Source organism: Grampus griseus (genome assembly GCF_964374135.1).
Source record: "Grampus griseus genome assembly, chromosome: 20".
Lineage (NCBI taxonomy): Eukaryota > Metazoa > Chordata > Mammalia > Artiodactyla > Delphinidae > Grampus > Grampus griseus.
This window is the reverse complement of record NC_139014.1, coordinates 14,819,089-14,841,264: the sequence shown is the minus strand read 5'-3', so window position 1 is coordinate 14,841,264 and position 22,176 is coordinate 14,819,089. Positions and strand designations below refer to the sequence as shown.

General features: G+C 60.5%; 1 protein-coding gene across 2 annotated transcripts; it reads left to right on the top strand.

The window, feature by feature from the left end:
* Window positions 1-2,235: 2,235 nt before the first annotated feature.
* On the top strand, window positions 2,236-21,468 carry LOC309838436 (angiotensin-converting enzyme; the record flags this gene model as incomplete). Of its 2 annotated transcripts, XM_082679500.1 has the most annotated exons (25): window positions 2,236-2,493; window positions 3,108-3,275; window positions 3,890-3,983; window positions 4,697-4,840; window positions 5,260-5,451; window positions 6,030-6,127; window positions 6,506-6,678; window positions 7,022-7,245; window positions 7,592-7,736; window positions 8,021-8,119; window positions 8,375-8,497; window positions 8,837-9,048; window positions 9,667-9,803; window positions 10,680-10,838; window positions 11,110-11,197; window positions 13,148-13,291; window positions 13,446-13,637; window positions 14,917-15,014; window positions 15,200-15,372; window positions 17,215-17,438; window positions 17,733-17,877; window positions 18,133-18,231; window positions 20,454-20,576; window positions 20,812-20,999; window positions 21,167-21,468. In XM_082679500.1, 25 exons carry the CDS (start codon window positions 2,236-2,238, stop codon window positions 21,394-21,396), a joined length of 3,930 nt encoding a protein of 1,309 aa, XP_082535626.1. In that variant the 3' UTR covers window positions 21,397-21,468. The 2 variants fall into 2 exon arrangements, with proteins under 2 accessions (XP_082535626.1, XP_082535627.1); XM_082679501.1 differs by lacking the exons at window positions 2,236-2,493; window positions 3,108-3,275; window positions 3,890-3,983; ... (5 more) ...; window positions 7,592-7,736; window positions 8,021-8,119 and having other exon boundaries at window positions 8,412-8,497; window positions 8,874-9,048.
* Window positions 21,469-22,176: the final 708 nt, after the last annotated feature.

Below are 22,176 nucleotides of genomic sequence, written 5' to 3'. Positions count from 1 at the left end.
TCTTTACTACCTCTCAAGGTTATTATAAATATCAAATAAGATCACTTACACAAAAGAATTCAGAAAGGTCTAAAATGCTATCCAGATGTAAGTTGTATTTACTTTTAGATTATCTTCCAGCCCCATTTAGCCTTTGCTCTTATGGTTTTCCAATGAGGCCGAGGCTGCTCCATGCTGAACCCAGATGCTCCATAGACAGCGTCACGAGGCCACCTTAGAGCTGAGGATGGGCCGTGGAGCAAAACCCCTGCCCTACCCGCCTCCCAGACACGGCGCTCGAGAGCTCTTCAGAGACAAGGCCCTGCTCAGACCTGCTCAAACCCTTCAGCTTTCCACGCTGTTTCTTTCCTGGTAGAAGAGAAGGGCTCCCCGGTCACAAGCTAAGCGCCAGGCTCTCTACCCCCTCTGCCCATCCTTCCGCTCCAGGACCCCTTCTTTGGGCCCTGAAGGGGTGCCACTCACAAAATCCCCCCCACCCATGCCTTAGCTGGTGGAGAGACTGCTCTCTCCCAGCAGACAGCAGCTCACTGTGCACACACGGCCCATTGCCCTCAAAGCCTGGAGAACACAGTTGTTAGAGCCACTCGAGAGCTGGCGAGTTCTGAGGAAGAGAGGCCAGGCTCACTGCATCGCCCTCAGCCGGGCCCCTGCCCTCGATGGGGCTGCTCTGATCACAGGTGTCCAGTTCGCCAGCCCTGAAGTGTCCGCTGGAGTGAAGGAAAGCCAGGGGCCCAGGACTCCTCTTCCTCCCCTCCCGCCTTCCCCCACACTGTTGAACAACAGCACTGACGATGCCCTGCTCCCCCTCCTAGGGCTGGGGCAGCCACCCTCCTCTTCTCCCCGCCTTCCTCCCTCACCCCCCCTTTCACACACCACCCTGGCACCATGTCATCTGGCAGCTCAGCACGGCCTCGGGCCACACAGCCTCCTGCACACACTCCAGAGGGCACAGCGAGCCCACGTGTCCCTCAGAGCCCCAGGCGCCATCCTGCACACAGATACCCAGGAGCCCAGGTGATTCCCAAGGTGCCCAAGCTGCGGATGGGTTGGGTCTCCTGAGCAGCTGTCACTGACTCCTTCCCTGCTCCCTCTGCCCAGCCTGTGCTTCCTCCGTCGCCCTGCCCACACCTTTGTCGGCGTCTGCTGGGGGTAGGTCCTCCCGCCTCTGGGGACAGACACCATGATGCTGAGGAGTTAGGGGCGAGCCCTCAGCCTCCCCAGCCGCCTCAAGAGGATGCCACTCTCCTTCCTCCCCCGTGCTTGTCACTTGGAGGAACGCGTGGTGAGACAGGGAAAGACTGATGGGGAGTGTGGAGACCTGGAGTGACTTGGAGCAAGCCATTCAACCTGAGTCTTCATGTCTTCCCCTGTTGAAGGAGAGGTTGCTGTCATCTCTGCGCTCATCTTTGTAGCTAGCTCTCAAAGTCGGCAAGTCTGTGACTGTTTCTGCCTGAGCGAATGACAGCTCGTGTGAAGAAAGCAGGTGTGCCAGTGCTCCTTTGGCTTTATTACCCGCCCCCTCCTCCCAGAACAGCTCCTCTATTCTTCCCCCCGCCTTCTGACAGCCCCCCTTCCCCAGTCCGCAGGTGAGCCGGGGGCTCTGAGCACCGCCCCAGGCGCCTGCGGAAGCTAAACTCTCCCCTACCCGCGCAGGCCACACCCTCTCCCCCCAGGGCCTCGTGAAGAAGCTGGACCGGGCGACCATCCTTAACCCTATCCGGCAGCACTAGCGGCACTGCGGACAGCTCCCCCACTTTGTCACTCCCGAGTCCAGAGAGCCCTGGGGCGGCGAGGCCGGGAGATTGAGCGTCAGAGACCGCTGGGCCCCGGGTCCCTGCGCCGAGGCTGTGAGATGGAAGGGGAGGGCACGCTGGCAGGCTGGGGTGTTCCAGCAAACTGCTGGGTCCCTCAGCTTCAGAGGTGTGTGTGTCCGTTAGGGGGCTTCTTTCTAGCCTCCCTTGTGAGAACCTGACCTAAGGCCCAACCGCCACCCCCGGGCTGCATCTCGCAGGGGGCCGCCTCGGGCCGGCGCCCTTGCCTGGGGCGGGCCAGGAAGCCTCGGTCCCCGCCCCGCTCCGTTAGGCCCGCGTAGCGGCCGGGGGACTTTGGAGCCGAGGAGGAAGCGCGGCGGGGCGGGGAGGTGAGGGTGTGTCGGAAGGCGGCGGCGGCTGTCGGGTTTTATAACCCGCGGGGCGGGCGCGGCGCGGGAGAAGAGGCTGCACCGCGCACCGCGCCATGGGGGCCGCGTCGGGCCGCCGGTGGCCGCGGCCGCCGCTGCTGTCGTTGCTGCTGCTGCTGCTGCTGCCACCACCGCCGCCTGTGGTCCTGGCGCTCGACCCCGCGTTGCAGCCGGGGAACTTTTCCGCCGACGAGGCCGGTGCGCAGGTCTTCGCAAAGAGCTTCAATTCGAGCGCCGAGCAGGTGCTGTTCCACAGCACGGCCGCCAGCTGGGCGCACGACACCAACATCACCGAGGAAAACGCGCGGCGCCAGGTGGGCGCGCGGGCCCGGGGCGGGGGCGGGGCCCGGGCGCCCAATCACCGGCGGGCGGACGGGCGCTGGGGGGCGGGGAGTCATCGCCCCGCGTGCGCCCCCGGCCCCTGAGCGGTGGGGACCGGGCTGGGCCAGCCGGCCTCCCCGCTAACCCCCAACCCCAACGCCGTCCCAGCAAGACAGGCGGTCGGTTTCCTAGCACGGTGCTGGGCACATGCCCAGTAAGGAACCGAATGGATGAGGCTGGCCCCTCTGACCCCGAGTCCCCCCAGGTGGCAGCGCCTGGGGTTGACGACGGGCTGGGCCAGCGGCAGTCTTCGCTGAGGGTGCCCGCTCTGCTCTGGGTTCTCATCCTCTCCGACTGCAACGTACCCCTCTCTCACTGTGCCTGTCATCGCTCACCACAGTTCACACTCTTCCCCCGCCTCTCCTGGCCCCAGTTTCTGCTCCACCGCCTCCCTGAGGCAGACTCCCCCAGTTCTTCACCCCGAGGGCCCAGGAGGAGGGAGCCGTGCTCCCACAAGCCCCAGTCTCCTGAAGCCCTTGGCCTTCCTCCCCTCCCCCGCGCCACGGCTTCCCCTATTTACCCTCTCGTGCCCTCCTGGTACCCACAGGAGGAGGCAGCCCTAATCAGCCAGGAGTTTTCAGAGGTCTGGGGCCAGAAGGCCAAGGCTCTGTTCGACCCAATCTGGCAGCACTTCACCGACCCCACGCTGCGACGCATCATCAGTGCCGTGCGCACCCTGGGCCCTGCCAACCTGCCCCTGGAGGAGCGGCAGCAGGTGGGCCTGGTGGAGCGGTGGATGCAGAAGTGGCCTGGGTGCCCCCATTGCCCCGGAGGGGTGGGGCCTGGCAGGGAGGGACCCTGGGATCTCTACCGGCCCCGACTGTAGGGGAAGCCCCGCAAACACAGAACGGATTCCTGAAGTACTGATCTTCCTTGGAGCTGGAGTGAGAGAAGTTCATTTCTATCAAAGCAAGTATTATGGAGCAGAAAGCAAAATTCAAATAAAGAGAGAAGGATGAAACAGGGGTTTTCAAACTTTCTCCATAGGTGGTTTGGTTTATGGGCTTCCTCAGAAAGATTGGGAAGGGCTGAGAAGGCATCAAGGTCAGAGAATGAGAGGGATTTGCCCTCGCTCAAGGTGGTGGCTGGGCTCAGAATTGAACCCTGATCCCTAATTCTCAGGACACTAGTTTCCCAGGCTGCTCCACTGGAAGTGGAATCCGTGCATTCATGCTCAGCTGTGCTCTGGGTGCCACAGCGTGGCCTTGCCCTAGCCACGTCCCCCTCTCCAGGCATCTCCCCTTTTCCTCCCAGCGGAAAGAGTAGAGGGCGCCAGATTACCTCCAAGGACTGTTCATCGCTAACATTTTCTCAACTCTAACTCCCCAGTACAACTCTCTGCTAAGCAACATGTCCAGGATTTACTCCACGGCCAAGGTCTGCTTCCCCAACAAGACTGCCACCTGCTGGTCCCTGGACCCAGGTACTGCCCTGTGTCTACTCTCTCTGTCTTCGGGGGCTTCCTACCCTTCCCCATTGGCCTGCTGCACTCAGGAGGATGACGTGTTTTTGCAGAGAGAGTGGGTAAACCCAAAGGCATTAACCTCCAATTGGGACTGGACTGTCAGATGCCCCCAGACCCCTGCTCCTCCAGGCAAACTGATTTCTGGAATCTCCAGCCTCCAGCCCCCGCTCCACCCCCACATGCATGTGTGCTTTTTCCTCTCTCATCACAACCGGCTTTCCTCCTGGCTGCCTGGTTTTCCCTTTCATGGGTCCTCTCATTCCCCACAAGAGTCCTCCACAGGCCTTAGACCCCTCATGGCTTCCCTTGCAAACCTCCTCCTCTCCCCCCACAGCTCCCCCGCCCCGCCACGTACCAGGCAGCCTTGAGGTCAGCCACTCCGTCCAAGGAGCCATGAAGGGTCTGCCTATGTTTCAAGTTGTGGGTGTCCTCTTGGTGTCAGCCACCTTAGAATAATCATTTCCTGGGAACCAGGACCCTGCCTGGCTCCTTACTTTGTATAGCTCCCAGTGCCATCCTGTCCAGCTTGTAGGTTGCCCTTGACTTTGAGGGTATCATGATGCTGAGGAAGTAGGTGGAGATGGTGAGGACCGGTGTGGGAGCTCTGGTGAAGGCTACTGCTGACTTCAACGCAGAAGTCTCCAAACTGACCCTGCTCACCTGTGTCTCAGAGCTCACCAACATCCTGGCTGCGTCGCGAAGCTATGCCCTGCTACTCTATGCCTGGGAGGGCTGGCACAACGCTGTGGGCATCCCGCTGAAACCCCTGTACCAGAAGTTCACTGCCCTCAGCAACGCGGCCTACAAGCAGGATGGTGAGCATGGCCACCCTGTCCCTTTTGTGGGCGTTTCCCTCTCATCTTCTGTCTCCACTGAGCCCCGCCCCCTGAGGCAAGCAGAGCGGCTATTACAGTGACTCCATACACTGGTCCAAGGTCACACAGATAGTGGATGGTGGAATGGGCATTAGCCCCATCGCCCTCATGCTGCGCTCCTGGCACTCCTCCCAGCCCTAGGGCTCAACTTTGCCTCTCCTGCTCTCTAGGATCTGTTTAGCTGGAGTTGGAGCAACCCGTAGTTACAAGATTGTAGAGCAGCAACCCCCAAGCTCTCCCTTCCAGCTAGCAGGCAGATACACTGGCCCTGAGCCGGGAGAACGGCCAGGTGGTAGCTGGGAGGCGGAGGTGCCAGAGCCTGGGGCCTGAGCTGCACCCCAACGCCACCCTCCGGCTAGGCTTCTCAGACACGGGGGCCTACTGGCGCTCCTGGTACGACTCCCCCACCTTCACGGAGGATCTGGAGCACCTGTACCATCAGTTAGAGCCCCTGTACCTGAACCTCCACGCCTACGTCCGCCGCGCACTGCACCGCCGATACGGGGACAAATTCATCAACCTCAGGGGACCCATCCCTGCTCACCTGCTGGGTAAGGACCTGGCCTTGCCACCACACATGTCCAGGGTCCTCCTCATCGTGTGTCACATTTCAGAGCCCCGCACTGCTCGATCCCCTGCACATGAGCCCATAAAGCAGGTGACCCTTCTCATGGTCACTACTGTTCCTACTTTTCACACGGGGACACTGAGGCTTAGGGTGCGCGAGTGACTTGGCAGAGGGCAGAAAACTATTAAAAGGCAGAGCCAGGAGTCACACTGGAGGCTTTAGCTCCAGGTCCAGTGGAGGAGGAGAAATGAGCCTAGTTTATGCCCCAGGAAGCCAGCCCTGTGGCCCTGCGTCAGGGTTGGGAGGCAGGGACCCTGGCACCGTCAGAAAGGACCCAGCAGCATCACCTGGGCTCACACTTGGCCTCTGCCAGCCCCAGGGAACGTGGAGCACTCGGGGGTGTGGGTGGGACTGATGTGTGAGCCAGCTGAGAGGGCAGTGGCCCTGCAGCACCCTGGGTCCAGACACCAGGCGCCCAGGGTGCCGTTCAGTGACACACATGGGGAAGCAGGCACTGGCTGGACTGGGAGCCAAGCTGTCTGGCTCCCCTCCTCTGTCTAGGGGACATGTGGGCCCAGAGCTGGGACAAAATCTACGACATGGTGGTGCCTTTCTCTGACAAGCCCAATCTTGACGTTACCAGTACTATGGTGCAGAAGGTAAGCTCGGAGTCAGGCCAGGTGGGGGCCACAGGAGTGAACAAGACATGAGGAGAGGGACGGGAAGGGACCTCAGTCCCTCCCTTTCTACAGAGCAGCAGCCTGGAGTGTGTGTCCAAGCCATGAGCTGGGGTCTGTGTCCTCGTCCTCGCTGAGCTGCCAATCCCTCCTCCGGGGCCCCTCGGGAGTGGGGGCTGTGAGCATCGGTCCATCCACTCTAGCCAGCAGGGGCCGGACATCTGGGAAGGGAGGCCCCAGAGCAGAGGTGCTTTTCATGAGCAGGGAGCTGAGCTGGGTGGGGGACCACAGACGTGCCCCTGGGGCAGCCATGGCGGGCTCCAGCGGCTGGCCCCTGACCCGTGCGAACACCCCTACCAGGGATGGAACGCTACACACATGTTCCGGGTGGCAGAGGAGTTCTTCACCTCCCTAGGGCTCTTGCCCATGCCTCCTGAGTTCTGGGCAGAGTCCATGCTGGAGAAACCAAGCGACGGTCGTGAGGTGGTGTGCCACGCCTCCGCCTGGGATTTCTACAACAGGAAAGACTTCAGGTCTCGATTCGGGAGGAGGGTTCTGGGGCTCCCACAGGGCAGGCAGCCTGGGCACGGAGAAGCCAGTTCCCAGGCCCGCCTCTAACCCAGCCCCAGCACTGGCTGGGGGCGGGGTCCCTTCCCTGGGCAGCTTTGACAGGCAGTCAGCTCTGTACCTTGGAACGAAGGGAAAAGGCCAGAGTGTGGGCTGGGGCAGGGGAAAGTGTTTGCCTGTTTCCGCCCGCTCCTTCGAGCCCCGGGGCAGTGCCCGCCTGGCTCCTTTCCCTCAGGCGCCAGCCCCACTGTTCTCTGGTTCCTGCCCCACCCATCCTTCACCCTCACCCACGCCCTCTCCCCACCCCAGGATCAAGCAGTGCACGCAGGTCACTATGGACCAGCTGTCCACGGTGCACCACGAGATGGGCCACGTGCAGTACTACCTGCAGTACAAGGACCAACACGTCTCCCTGCGCCAAGGCGCCAACCCCGGCTTCCATGAGGCCATCGGGGATGTGATGGCACTCTCCGTCTCCACTCCTGCACATCTGCACAAAATTGGCCTGCTGGACCATGTCACCAACGACAAGGGTATGGGGGTGGGTGGAGAGAGCCCAGTGCAGCCGCCCCCCCCAGACCCCACTGGATCCCACAGGAGGCCCACATTTGTCCCCGCTCCCCTCTGCCCTTCTTGTTTCTGCCTCACTGCCCCATGTCAGGCAGGTTTGGGGATCCACCCAGACCCTCACAGCCCACCCTGAGTCCCAACTCCACTGCCCAAGCTCCCTCTTCCAAGCGGGGCCCCAGGGTCCCAAAGCCTGGCGCTCCCTTCTATGCGTCTGCCCAGCCTCACCTCCTGCTGGCTTCTCCCCAGGCCCACCCTGTCCCAGCTGGACTCCCCTCTCCCTCTGACCTCTCTCTTTTCATCTCCCCACAGAAAGCGACATCAATTACTTGTTAAAGATGGCACTGGAAAAAATTGCGTTCCTGCCCTTTGGCTACTTGGTGGACCAGTGGCGTTGGGGGGTCTTTAGTGGGCGTACCCCCCCTTCCCTCTACAACTATGACTGGTGGTATCTTCGGTGAGCAAAGCAGGACCGGGAAGGGCCTAATCCCAAACGGCCCTCCCCCCGCTCCCGGGCAACCTGCCTCCTGCCTCCCTCCTCTCTAATGATGCCTCCATCCTCTTCCGCAAGGCATTCTTTCCTGCCTAAAACTTCCTCCGTCAGGCAGTCTCTCCTGGTTCGCCAGGATGGGGAAGGTATGGCCCGTGGGAATGTCTGCTTAGCAGACTTTTCTGCAAAGGTAAAATCAGCCTGTGTACAACCCTTGGGTCCTAAGACAATTTAACCACATCCTCTTCCAGAACCAAGTATCAGGGGATCTGTCCTCCAGTTGTCCGAAACGAAACCCACTTTGACGCTGGAGCCAAGTTTCATGTCCCAAATGTGACACCATACATCAGGTACTGTCGCCCCCACTTCCAGCACACCTTTAGTCCCCTTCCCCCTACTCTGGGACCCCCATTCCCAGGGCTTGTTCCCACACCCTTCTGGACCCCTCAACGGCCTGGAATTTGAGGGGGCCTCTCTCCTGAGCCAAGCTCGGTTCTCCCTTCTCCCCCAGGCAGCCCCTGGTCTGGCCTCTGCCCAGCGGAAGCTGGCTGGGACCTGGGCGAGGGGCCTCCACCATCCCCCTCATGCCCACCCTGTGCCTGCAGGTACTTCGTGAGTTTTGTCCTGCAGTTCCAGCTCCATCAAGCCCTGTGCAAGGAGGCGGGCCACCAGGGCCCGCTGCACCAGTGCGACATCTACCAGTCCACCCAGGCGGGGGCCAAGCTCCGGTGTGTGGGGCACAGGGAGGGCAGTGGGAAGTGAGGGGAGCGACCAGTGAAGGGCATGCCAGTGAGGGCACCACCACCAGACCAGTGGAGGGGGCCTTTCTCCCCTCCCCCTCCCTTTCTTTCTCTCGTCGAATGTTTATTGAGTGGGCCTCTTGGCTGGCATGGGGCAAAACATACGTTCCCCCCTTCACAGAGCTCCTAGGCCCTGGGTCTTAATGCTGCTGTTCTTGCCATCCAGTGGGGGCAGAAGTGGCCGGAGATGGGGCAGGTGGGCCAGGGCAGCGGTAGTGGCCCCTGGCCCGAGAGCCCTGTGCCCACTGTGCCCGCTCTGCCTGACAGGGCACTGCTGCAGGCAGGCTCCTCACGGCCCTGGCAGGAGGTGCTGAAGGACATGGTCGGCTCAGATTCCCTGGACGCTCAGCCGCTGCTCAACTACTTCCAGCCGGTCACACAGTGGCTACAAGAGCAGAACCGGCAGAATGGCGAGGTCCTGGGCTGGCCAGAATATCAGTGGCGCCCACCGATGCCCGACAATTACCCAGAGGGCATTGGTAAGGCCCGAGGGAGCCTGGGGCGGGGCGCTACCGCAGGTTCTCAGTTCCAGGCTCGGGACCAGGCCCCCGGTTCATGGTTCCCCATCAGCTTCTCCCAGCCGGGCCCTGGCGCCCTGCCTGGAGGGCCAGGCAGCCCCCTGAGCTGGTTGGCAGGGCCCTGGGGTGGGGTGGGCACATCTTTCCCAGCATCCTGGGGAGGGTATGCCCAGATCTGAGGCCCCGGCCGGGGGTTGGCTGGCAGGCACACTGCTCTATGAGGTCACGCTGAGGTCACACTGCAGGCTCCGCTCTTATAGGCCAGGGGGAGGGGCTGCAGGACTCTGCTCTCCTGCTGCCATGGGCCAAGGTTGGGCTGCTCCGGGACTGTCCCGCCTCCTCCTCCTCCTCCTGCTCTGCTGTGGGCGCCCCCTGCTGGCCCCTGGCCAGGGGACCACCGGCCAGGTGTCAGTCAGCCAGGGAACAGCCAGCAGCCAGACGACTACCCGCCACTCGACAACCAGCAGCCCGAAAACCCAGAGCCCAAGTGGGACCAGCTGGGGGCCGGGGCGGGGAGGCCGGGGCAGCAGTGGAAGGGCAGGGGGAGTCCTGTCTGTGTCTCTCTGCTCTGTCCCACAGACCTGGTGTCCGACGAGGCTGAGGCCAGCAGGTTTGTGGAGGAATATGACCGGAGATCCCGGGTGGTGTGGAACGAGTATGCCGAGGCCAGCTGGGATTATAATACCAACATCACCAAGGAGGGCAGCAAGATACTGGTAGGGGCCCCTGCACGCCCCCTTCCCCCCACCAGAGCTCGCGCACAGACTCAGCACACGTCTGCTCCTCCCCCGGGGGCCACCCTCTGAAACCCAAGGCACTGCAGGCCGCCCTTCCGCCCCCCGACGTCACCTCAGTGGGAACAGGCTGTCAGAATTTGTGAAGAATCCCAATGGCATATTGAAAAGCGTCCAATTTCAGGCACACACCCAGTGCCTAAACAAGTTGCCTTATCATTCACAACCAACCCGTTGTTGGTAACGGAATAATTTGTAGATAAATAAGTGATGCTAAAGTCAGTTTTTAAAAAGATTGAACGCTCCCGTTTGCCACCATTGAGAGGGCTGTGCGTCCCCTCCAACCCCCCTCCAACCCCCCTCCCCGCCTGTGTGGCTGAGCGCTGACTAACCAAGGTGAGCCGCAGAGGACTAACATTTCTTGAAGACCCACTGTGTGCCGGCCACTTTTCCTTGGCACTGGACATCTGTTGCCTCATTGATTCCTCAACAGCCTTGCGAAACCAGTGACCTCATTCGCATTTTACAGCTGGGACCCTGAGGCTCAGAGAGGCCACAGAGCAGATACCAGGCTGCATCTATCCTAACAGCCTTTAGGACACGGGGTGGGGTTTCCTTCTCTGCCGCTGCCATCAGATGTCTTGCTCGAAATGGCCATCTGTTGAGGGGCAGGTACTGCACACAGGATGTTATAGACAGTCCGGGTCGAAGAGGGTCTTCATAGGCAAAGGCAGCCACTTGGTGAAACCGGCCCCACCCTGACACCCTCAGTCCCTTTGGCTCCCCTCAAGGCGCCTCCTCCCAGGAGGCCTTTCTAGAGCTCCTGGGCCTCATGATACGGTTCCCCCGTGCCTTCAGCTGGAGAAGAACGTACAGATGGCAAACCACACTGTCAAGTACGGCACCTGGGCCAGGAAGTTTGACGTGACCAACTTCCAGAACGCCACCATGAAGCGGATGATAAAGAAGATTCAGGATCTAGAGCGGGCGGCGCTGCCTGTCAGGGAGCTGGAGCAGGTGTGTGCCTCGTGGGGCGCATGGGGCGGAGGATCCAGGGTCAGGGGAGGGTCCTAGCTCGGGGGACAGCGTCTGGCCTTCATGCTGCTTCCCCTTCCTCGATTTGCCGTGTCGTGACATCTGGCACGTCAACACACACCTACAAACTTGCTGAGAAGGCAGAGCTCTGGGAGCACCCGCCTCAGCTGCAGAGCCCAGGTCCACGATGGTGCCGGGGGCGGAGCAGGGAGCCCAGGGCTCAAGCTGGCCGCCCCTCTCCTTCCCCCTGCAGTACAACCAGATCCTGCTGGACATGGAGACCACTTACAGCGTGGCCTCTGTGTGCCATAGCAACGGCACTTGTCTGCAGCTCGAGCCTGGTGAGCACACGTGGGGAGTGAGAGGGAGGCCTGGGGAGGTCAGGGGTGCTGGCCGTGAAAGGGCGGAGTTCACGTCTGACTCACGGGGTCCGCGCGCCCGGGAGACTCACTTCCCTGTCTCCCACCGGTGGTGCTCCTCTGACCCTGCTTAGAACCGACACCTCCTTCATCGCTGCCCTGGTCCCCTGCCCTGCCCTTGGCTCCGCCCATCCGCTCCCACTGGGTGCCCTCTGTTCCTCCCTCCACTCCGCCCTTCAGAGCAGGTGTATCTCAAATTCATCTCTCAGGGGCTTGGACTCCCCAGTAGGTAGAGTAACTCTAGGCATCTCCCCTCTGCGCTCTTTCCTTGATCCGATCCACCTTCCCCATCTTCCCTGGCCCTTCCCTGGCCCCCTCCTCCACCCAGAAGTTGAAGCCTCAGCCAGCAGAAGCCACGTCCACGCCATTCCCACTTCACTCCCTCTGCCGCCACTCGTCACTGGAAGGAGTGGGCCAGCTCTGGCCTGTCCTCTTTCTCTCGCAGGAGACTGGCTGGTCCTTCTTACCTTCTCCTCTTTGAAGGAGCTCAGCCCCGACACCCCAGTACCTGCGCACAGATACACCCCCTCCCCTCTCTGACCCGTGCTTCCCAGGGTCGAGGAGCCAGAGGCATAAACATTTTTCCTGAGGAGTCTCCACCCAGAAGCAGTCTCTTCCTGGCCCTCCGCCCAGCTCCCACATTAGAACAATGACAAACAGAAGGGGAAATGGAAAATAAACAGGAGAGAGAAGCAGCTTTCCTGGGACAGGGTTTGGCCTGAGGGTTGTGTATGTGGGTAGGCACGCAAAGTGGGGGGAAGGGGATGTGCATTTGTGTGCATTTATGGAGAAGAGCATTAAAGGGAGTATGGCCTTCACCCCCCATCGGTCAGCCCCTTAATCCAGGGCTGGGCCGTCAGGTCACTGCCAGTAGTAAAAATAAGAAGCACCCACAAAAACAGAACACTCACATCAGCAGAGGACAAAATTCTCAAGATATGTTTCTTCCCCCAATAAAATTAACTTGAATGTACTTTGTCTGTGAAGAGTAGGTAGCGCATAGCATGTTTCAGGATAGAGCACAAGTCCATGAGGTGCGGATGCCCTCAGGCCTCCGTCTCAGGCCAGGCCGGGCAGGAAGGGGAGCCACCTTCAGAACCGACACGTGAGCTCACACCATCCTCATCCCAGCTCTGTGAGGTAGATGTGAGCTCCGTGTAATCCCTAAGCCAGGAGGCCACTCGTATAGTCACGGCTTTGACAGGACACAAACGCAAGATTTCTGGCTCCCTGATGATGCTTGAATGGATCTCTGTACTTTGCCTTCACAGCTGTTCTTTTATTAATCAGTCCAGTCACAATGTGGGAAAGATGCCCTGGGCCCTGTGGGGACGTGGGGATGAAGGAGGCACTGTCCCTGCCCAGGGGCGTCCTGCCCCTGGGCCGGCATAATCCCCATTTCATAGTCAGGGAAGGAGGGGTCCCGTGATTCACCCAAGGTGATTTCGAGGTCAGGAGGAAACCGAACAAGAACTCGGGTCTTTTGACCTCCAAGCCATTTCTCCCGGGGAGGTGGTGGGCAGGGAACGAGTTGGGAGCAGCGGCTCTGGGGTCTGGGCCCTTTGTGCCCCAGCTCAGCCACTTGCTGGCTGGGGAACGCAGCCGTGTCACCAAACCGCTTGCGTGGAAAGAGGGTCAAGGGCATCCCTCACAGGGCTGTTGCAGCCCTGCAGTTGCCTGAGATTGTGTACGGGAAGCGCTGAGCCCCGGGCCTGGCGCCCTGTAAGCCCCATGGAAAGGGCACCAGCCTGTCTCCAAGTTCCCTCGACTTGCTGCCTGTGCAGTCCCTTTCCAGTTTTATTCCACCTCTGAAGGAGGTGGGAGTTGAGCCAAGAGCTGGAGGCTTAAAGCCATCCAATCCCTCCCACCTAGATCTGACACATCTGATGGCCACATCCCGGAACTATGAAGAACTGCTGTGGGCATGGAAGGGCTGGCGAGACAAGGTGGGGAGATCCATCCTCCCATATTTCCCCCAATATGTGGAGCTCAGCAACAAGGCTGCCAGGCTCAATGGTGAGTCCTCTCTGCCAGTGTCACTGGCTGTCGGGTCCCAGCCCCCCGCGAGGCCCTCAGAAAGGTCCTCTGAAACCCAAGAGGTGAGGGGGGAGGAGGCAGGGCGCTCAGGGGATGGTCAGGTGTTGAGAGCCTGGCTGTGTCCCCTCTGCAGGCTACAAGGACGGAGGGGACTCCTGGAGATCTATGTACGAGATGCCATTCCTGGAGTACGAGCTGGAGCACCTCTTCCAGGAGCTGCAGCCGCTCTACCTGAACCTGCACGCCTACGTGCGCCGGGCCCTGTATCGCTTCTACGGGTCCGAGCTCATCAACCTGGAGGGCCCCATCCCAGCCCACCTGCTGGGTGAGGGCAAGTGAGACAGTCAACAGTATGAGGGAGGGGGCAGCCCAGGGCTGGCCAGAGGGCAGAGGGCAGACTGGGAAGGGTCTGCAGATGACACCTGAGGCTGGGGAATGTTGCCAGGGCTGGAGTGGGGTCGGGGCTGGGGGTGGGGAGAAGAGCCCCCTCCCTGCATTTGGTGCCACGTTTGCTACAGATCCACGTTACACAGGTCATCAGGGATGGGGCAGTGGGCGGAGTTCATAGGCCTGTCGTGGGGAGACCACATCACCCGTCGCAGCTCCAGGCAGCATGAGGGAGAGGAGGGGGCCGTGAGTGGGAGCTGAGAAGGCCTCCCCAGGAGGTGGCATGTGAGCAGAGCCCTGAAAGATGAGAGGTTCTGACAGATGGAGAAAGTAGTCGTGGGGAGAGAAAGGCAGACACGACATTCAGGCAAAGGGAGCTGTGAGAGTGTAGATCCTCCTCAACTTTGGGCGCCTCATTCTCCAGGGGTTGTAAACTCAGATGCCCTGAACACTTGAAGCAGGCAGTGGAGGACAATAAGGGATGGTGGGGACTGCGGCAAAGTAGAGGCTACTGGGTTCCTGTCTCTGTCGGGCCATCGGGAACACGTTTCTGGGGGCTTCTTACTGTGAACAGAGAGGCCAGGCGGGGCCATGGACCATTGACAAATCAGAGGGAGACCACCCCCCGTCCAGCTTTGGGTCTAGCTCTGCTCAGCCTAGAGGGTCTTTGCAGCCCAAGAGACCAGCCATTTTTGGTCCCTCTGTTGTGAGACCAGAGAATATCAGCTCCATGGCGGAGAAACACAGACCCCGGGAGGGAACACAGGTGCCCGGCTGGCCCTGGGAGCTGGGGCTTAGAGCTGAGCCCCCAAGACGAGCAGAGCAGCCAGGCCCAGGCTCGCTCCCCCCTCCCATTCTCGCTTCTCACTCGCTCTGACTCTCACTGGTTTGCACTGTAGGCTCCACTTGATGTCAGCTCAAGCTTAGTCCCCTTTGGCTGTCAGAGCCTCTCCAAATGTATTTCTGCACCTTTCCACTCATTCTGAATAGCTTCCTTATCTCCACTCTTGCGGTGAATGCAGAGGCATCAGCCTCTCCAAAAGGAGGGTGGTTCTTGCCAGCTGACCTGTAAACTGACCTCAGGCGACAGGGAGGGGACAGAGCAGTGGCTGGTCAGATTATGATCAGTGTTCCCTCCCCCTGCATGACGGTGCTGAGCCTAAGATCTAACACCTGTCTCTCCTCTCTCCGCCATCTCTTCCTCTACCCGCCTCCAGGGAACATGTGGGCACAGAGCTGGTCCAACATCTATGACTTGGTAGTACCCTTCCCTTCAGCCCCCAGGATGGATGCCACAGAGGCCATGATAAAGCAGGTCCGCACCGACCCCCTCCTTGCACCCCTGCTCCTCCAGGGCACAGGGGAGGGGGACCCTGCCCAGGTGGGAGAGGGCCCTCTGATTCAAGACTCCCAGCTTGGCCCTCTCCCAGGGCCCTCCCACTGCGGCACACAGTCCATCCCCACAATCCCCAGCTTCGGCAGAGCTCCCTCTGCTTGCAGGGCTGGACACCCCAAAGGATGTTTAAGGAAGCAGACAATTTCTTCACCTCCCTGGGGCTGCTGCCCGTGCCCCCCGAGTTCTGGAGCAAGTCTATGCTGGAGAAGCCGACCGATGGGCGGGAGGTGGTGTGCCACGCCTCCGCCTGGGACTTCTTCAACGGCAAGGACTTCAGGTATGTCCGGGCTACAGGCCAGGGGGACCTGGTCCTGAGCCCAGAGGACAAGGAGACGAGTCAAGTACAGGCTCCGCTGCTGTCTCCTCAGCCAGAACAGGGGACGGAGGGTTAAGAGAGTTGGGCCTGGCTGCAGCTTGGCCACTGGCTTGTGGCAGGGTTTCCTCGAGTGCTGACCAGCTCTGTCAGCCCAGCGTTCAAGGTCCCAGTCCTGGGGGTGAGCCCCACGTGAGCTGCCAGCCTTCCCTCCCTCTCAGGCGGCCCCTGTGTACAGCTGGCCCTCTCCCTGAGTGCCTGTGCCTTAACACGGAGGCACATGGGGACGTGGGGGCTTTGCACAGATCCACTCTCACCACTGATGGGCTCAGAAGCTGTCTTCATTGGAGGACAGTGTTTCAGTTACCTACTGCTGCATAACAAACCAGCCCAAAACCTAGTGGTGTAAAACAACCATTTGCTTACGCTCATGATTTTATGGGCCAAGAATTCAGGCACAGTGCAAATGGCTTGTCCTGCTCTGCAGTGGTGGAGAGCTCCGCAGGGCTAGAGAGGGCTGGCGTGGCTCAGTGGGGCCGTCTATCTGGGGCTGTGCTTCCGGCTGTCTGTTCGGTTCCTCAGTTTTTCTCTGTGTGGCACGTGCTGGGGCAGGGACGTTCACGTTGGGCTCCTTCACTCACGTGCTGGGCACCTGGGCTGGCATGGCTGGAGCAGCTGGGGTTTGGTGGGACATCTCTCTCCAGGAAAGCTTGGACTTCCTCACAGTATGGCAGCCTTAGGTGGTCAGATTTTTTATTTTTTACCTGGAGGCTGGCATCCCCAGAGCAAAAGTAGAAGTAGCCAGATCTCTTAAAGACTAAGTCTAAAATTGGGACAGGTCACTTCTACCACATTTCATTGGCTAAAGCAAGTCACAAGGCCAACCCAGTTTCAAGAGAAGGTAAAGAAGATTCCACCTCTCGGGAGAAGTGGCAGAGATGATCTGCCACAGCTGATGAAGTGTCTCTTATGAGAAGAGTGGGCACAGAGATCCTGGAACAAAGCAGCCAGTTTCACTGGCTCACCTGGCCTTGGGTCCTTCCTTCAAAGGCACAAGGACCAGAGCTGTAGGGCTGGGCGCAGACAGAATCAAGGGGGTGAGGGCTCTTTGGGGATCTTCCTTGTATGGGGAGTCATAGCAGAAGGTGGACAGCTCCCAACCTCATTGTCACCAGGGTGCTGGGCAGCTCTTTCCCTAGAATGACAGACAAAGGGGGTCAACTGAGCTGAAGAGTTCTGGTTAGATCCAAGGGAGAATTGCTTTGGCTCACAGAAGATGGAAAGTGATGCAGCCTCTGGCTTGGACTGCTCAGCAGATGTCCCTCTAGTCCTGGCCCTGAGAAATCCTGGGATGAATATCCTTGCTGGCATTGGGCACAAGGGATGCAGAAGAGCTCAGACGCTGTTGTTTCCTTCAGGAAGCCTAAGTCTTGGGAGAGACAAAGCACGTAATGAGGAACCACATGACTCACATGACCCAAGCCCTACACGGACCGTGACCGAGGGTCCCCATGCCTCTAGAGCACATACTTCGTACAGTTAGGAAGCCACACGGCTGTGTGGGCTGGAGTCAGTTGTTCAGGGAAGTTGGGGGCAGAGGAATAGTCTGGAGGACCAGACGTTCGGGGCTTCTAACCCCCAGATTCCCTCTATTTCCCCTTTCGGCTTTCCTTCCCATAATGCTGTGTTCCTTGCATAAAGCAGTCCTGTGGGTACGCTCTGCATCCAGTAAGGACAGAAGGTCCCTTTGCCCCAGGGATCCTCACTGCCCCCTTCCACACCGTCTCCCCACCCCCGTGTTCCCAGGATCAAGCAGTGCACCACTGTGAACATGGAGGACCTGGTGGTGGCCCACCACGAAATGGGCCACATACAGTATTTCATGCAGTACAAGGACTTGCCGGTGACCTTCCGGGAGGGTGCCAACCCTGGTTTTCACGAGGCCATTGGGGATGTGCTGGCCCTCTCAGTGTCTACCCCCAAGCACCTGCACAAGATCAACCTGCTGAGCAGTGGGGACGGCAGCTATGGTGAGAGAGGAACGGGGAGATCCTAGTGGGCAGAGGGGCCAAGAAGGGGCAAGCCTGGGAGGCGGAGAGAGGAGACTTCATAGCCCACAGGCAGAGCTGGGACAGAACAGTGGGGAACAAGAGGGGCAACCAGCAGGGAGAGTGGGAGGATGAAACCCATACCATCCCAAGAGGCAGGTCGCAGGACCCAGAGAGGTACAGCTCGCCCCGCCCGCTCCCCCCATCGCGCCCATCACAGCCCCACTGCTAGGAGGCAGGCCTGGATCTGATGCCAGGGCCCCCTTCCCTTGGCAGAGGAGGACATCAACTTTCTGATGAAGATGGCGCTCGACAAGATCGCCTTTGTTCCCTTCAGCTATCTTGTGGACCAGTGGCGCTGGAGGGTGTTTGACGGAAGCATCACCAAGGAGAACTACAACCAGGAGTGGTGGAGCCTCAGGTTCTGGAATGCTGCTGTGGGCTGGGGGGGCCTCCGTGGCGGGGTGTTTGCACGTGTATCCGTGTGCACATGGTGCGTGTGCGTCTGTGGCGTCTAGGGGTGTGTGTGTGTGTGTAAGTGCCGTGATGCGCAGAGGCACAGCACACAGGAGTCTGGAGCGCCCAGTGCAGGCGCCATACTTCAAATCGAAAACACCAACTCTCCCAGCTTGATTCTTCCCAAACCCTCCCTCTAATGTGTCTTCCTCCCCAACAGGCTGAAGTACCAGGGCCTCTGTCCCCCAGTGGCCAGGTCTCAAGGCGACTTTGACCCAGGGGCCAAGTTCCACATTCCTTCAAGCGTGCCATATATCAGGTAACAGGAAAGGGAGGAGGGTGCCGTGAGGGGCAGCGCCTCCGCTCAGCGTTCGGGCTGCCCTTGCTGCTGCCCCCCGGCAGCTACCGTCAGGGCGACCTGGGCACCCGGCTGCATGGCCCACTGTGTCTGGGCCACTCACCTGTGACCGGGCCACTCACCTGTGACCAAGGCTGGCCATTGTTTCACTCTTGTGATGTGACAAGAGCCCGCACCCTCTTGACAGCTGAAAACAAAAACTTCACTATAACTGGCTAATGCTTATAAGACCTTTGTTAGTTAACATTAACCATGACCCACGGCCGGATCATGACCTGAGCACTGTTTTTTTATTTTTACAAGATTGTGATTCCCTTACTATATACTGAAGGTATTTCCTCTGATATAACTTAAGTTGTACCTGGAATACCTTCTATCCACTAGAACTAGGATTAGAGACCCAGCTAGATTGGGAGTCTGTATTATTAGGGGCATGGGGTCATAGGCTGGGGCCCAGACAGAACTGGGTTCAAATCTCGTCTCCACAACTCTGTTTCCTTGAGTAAATTCCTCAGTCTCTGTAAGCATCATTTTCCTCAGCTGTGGAATCCTATTTCACAGGATCATTGCAAGAGCTAACTTCTTATCACACTGTCAAATACATAGCATGTTTGGGAACTGGTGGCCATAACCCACCATTATTAAGTTACTGACTTTTTTTTTCTCTTTTAAAAAATTTATTTATTTTTGGTTAGGTTGGGTTTTTGTTGCTGCGCGCGGGCTTTCTCTAGTTGCGGTACACGGGCTTCTCATTGTGGTGGCTTCCCTTGCTGCAGAGCATGGCCTCTAGGCGCACGGGCTTCAGTGGTTGTGGCCCACGGGCTCAGTAGTTGTGGCTCGCGGGCTCTAGAGCGCAGGCTTAGTAGCTGTGGCGCACGGGCTTAGTTGCTCCGCGGCATGTGGGATCTTCCCAGACCAGGGCTCAAACCCATGTCCCCTGCAATGGCAGGCGGATTCTTAACCACTGCACCACCAGGGAAGTCCCTAAGTCACTGTCTTAAATGGAATACAGAAACATAGCCGCGTTGTGAGTCATGCAGCCATAGCGTGAATGCACCCAACGCAGCCCCTTTCCCTCCATGTGCTGCAGGGGAGCACTTGCTGGGGACTAGGAAGGGTGATTAGAGGATCTGGAGCCCTTCCCAGAGGTAGGGATCTGGGGACACCTCAGGGTAGAGGGCTGGGGGCCCCTGGGCTACAAGTAGCCCAGGCCACCCGTGAGGCAGGACGTAGAGGGCACCCCAGCCCTTGCCTCCTGTGCTCCCCGGAAGGCAGTGAGGGAGGGCTTATGCCCACTGTGCCCAGTCCTCCACCCCAGCACCTGGCACAACGTCAGCACATAGTCAAGACCTAATAAGTAAGCATAGGGTGGGTGAATTCTGTCCCCGAGTCCAGGAAGAAAGAGAAAGCCTGCTCAGATGCTCCAGAGAGCATAGGTGGGCAGGGAGCCAAGGAGACTCAAGGGCGCAGCACAGGCCTGACCCGGCCAGTGTGCCAGGATGACCCGCAGGGAGGGCCTCCGCCCGCCTTCCCGAAGGATTTCTGAGCTTCCAAGCTGGCACTCACTTTCACACAGAAGCCAGGCCCATGTGATGGTTAGCTTCCGAGCTTAGCACAGATAATTCTCTAGGCGGGGGTGCGCAGAGGGGATGCACTCCAAATTCTGACCAGCAGCCTTGGCGAAGCACTTTAGGAAATGCCAGGAAAGTCAGTGACACACGGCTTGTGCCCAGCCTTCAAAGCGGGAGGCCTGCCCTGCTGGTTCAGGACATTCACAACCTCCCCAGGCTCGGAGAGGCGACCCCCACCTGGACCGGCAGACTTCTGCAGGGAATTCCTGCTGCCAAATTTGGGATAAAGGAGGTCCTTCGGGCTGGCCTCCCTGCCTCGTCAGAGAGGTGACCCCTTGGGCAACACCCGGCCTCTCCATGCACGTAGCCCAGGGACGGAGACCTCGCTGCGTCCAGAGCAGCCTGCCACGTCCGTCCGTGAAGGGCTCTGCCAGTGCCCCTGCCCCTCCTCGCCCACGAGGGACGCCCAGAGGCGCTCAGAGTAGGCCCTGCTGAGAAGTGCAGGCAGCCGCGTGGGCGTGGGCGGGAGGTGCCGGGGCGGAGGCAGTGGTGGCCGGGGGCGGTGACGCCGCCCCTCCGCCCTGGTCCCAGGCCTCGCCTGTCCTCCCGCAGGTATTTCGTCAGCTTCGTCATCCAGTTCCAGTTCCACGAGGCGCTGTGTCAGGCGGCGGGCCACAAGGGCCCCCTGCACAAGTGCGACATCTACCAGTCCCAGGAGGCCGGGAAGCGCCTGGCGTGAGTCTCCTCTGGTGTCCCCCTGCCTGCTGTCCACCCTCTGACCTACTTCCCAGGGCCTGAGGAGCCCCTCCCCCAGCCCGCCCCCGACCTGCCCTGCGCGGGCCTCTCAGGCCGAGGGAAGCTGGCGCGGGGAGGTGGGGTGCAGAGAGAACCCGTACGAGGCTGGGGCAGACGGGCAGGGAGCCCCGAGGCCTGTCCCTCTGACTCGGTCCCCTTCCCGGGGCTCCCCCAGCGACGCCATGAAGCTGGGCTTCAGTCGGCCGTGGCCCGAAGCCATGCGGCTCATCACGGGCCAGCCCAAGATGTCGGCCGCTGCCATGATGACCTACTTCAAGCCGCTGCTGGACTGGCTCGTGACCGAGAACACGCGGCACGGGGAGAAGCTGGGCTGGCCGCAGTACAACTGGATGCCAAACTCAGGTACCGCCACCCACCCCCCTCGGCCCCAGGCCGCCCTGGGGCTCGCGCAGGGCCAGGCCCCCCCAGGTTCAGGCAGGTGGGAGGCCGACCTCCGGGCGGGGGCGGGTGGGAAGCCAGCCCGCGGCCCGGGACCGGCCCAGCGCCCGCTCTCCTTCCTCCCTTCCCAGCTCGCTCGGAAGCCTCCTTCCCGGGCTCCGGCCGTGTCAGCTTCCTGGGCCTGAACCTGGAGGAGCAGCAGGCCCGCGTGGGCCAGTGGGTGCTGCTCTTCCTGGGCGTCGCCCTGCTGGTGGCCACCCTGGGCCTCGCCTACCGGCTCTTCAGCATCCGCCACCACAGCCTTCACCACCCCCACAGCGGGTCCCAGTTTGGCTCCGAGGTGGAGCTCAGACACTCCTGAGATGAGGGCTGGGCGGGCCTGCCGGGGAATGCGCCACCGGGAGACCCAGGGACCGGGAAGGCCCGGGGATGGGCTGACGACCCGCCACTGCTCTCAAGGCTCACCCCAGCCCTCCTCCCCCTCCCCCTCCCCCTCCCCTCCCTCTCCCCCCTCTCCCTCCCCCTCCCGCCCCTCCTCCCCCTCCCCTCCCTCCCCCTCCCCCTCCCACCCCTCCTCCCCCTCCCCCTCCCTCCCCCCTCCCCCTCCCGCCCCTCCCGCCCCTCCTCCCCCCTCCTCCAGTCCTCTGGACCACGAACCACCTTGGCCCCCTGGCCCCTGGGGACCAGGCCACCTAACATGGAACCCCCTCCCCATCTCTCTCTGAATTCAATTAAAGGTCCTGCCCTCCCCATCTGTGTCCATGTCCCTCACAGGGAAGCCAGGGACAGGGGAAGCTCTCTCACCTCCTGACAGTCAAGGAGTCACTTCTCGGGGGTCTTCATCCTCCTCCAAGAAGAGGCTGGAAAATACCCAGAGCTCTGGCCCCAGCACCCCCCAGCGCCCATCCCAGTCTCCCCTTCAGCCGGGGCAGCTGGCCCCTGTCCTGCCATGGCAGGCAGCCCCTGCCAGGCCTGGACACCAACTCAGGAGGGCTCTGGGCAGCAAAGAGGAAGCAGACATTCTGGGCTTCTGGAGCCCTGCCCCAGCTGTTCCATAAATGGCTAAGTCCCCCAGATGGAAGGCTCCGGGCTGCCCTCTGGTTCCCTCGGGAGGGCGCCTTGCATGCTGAGGCTGTAGAAC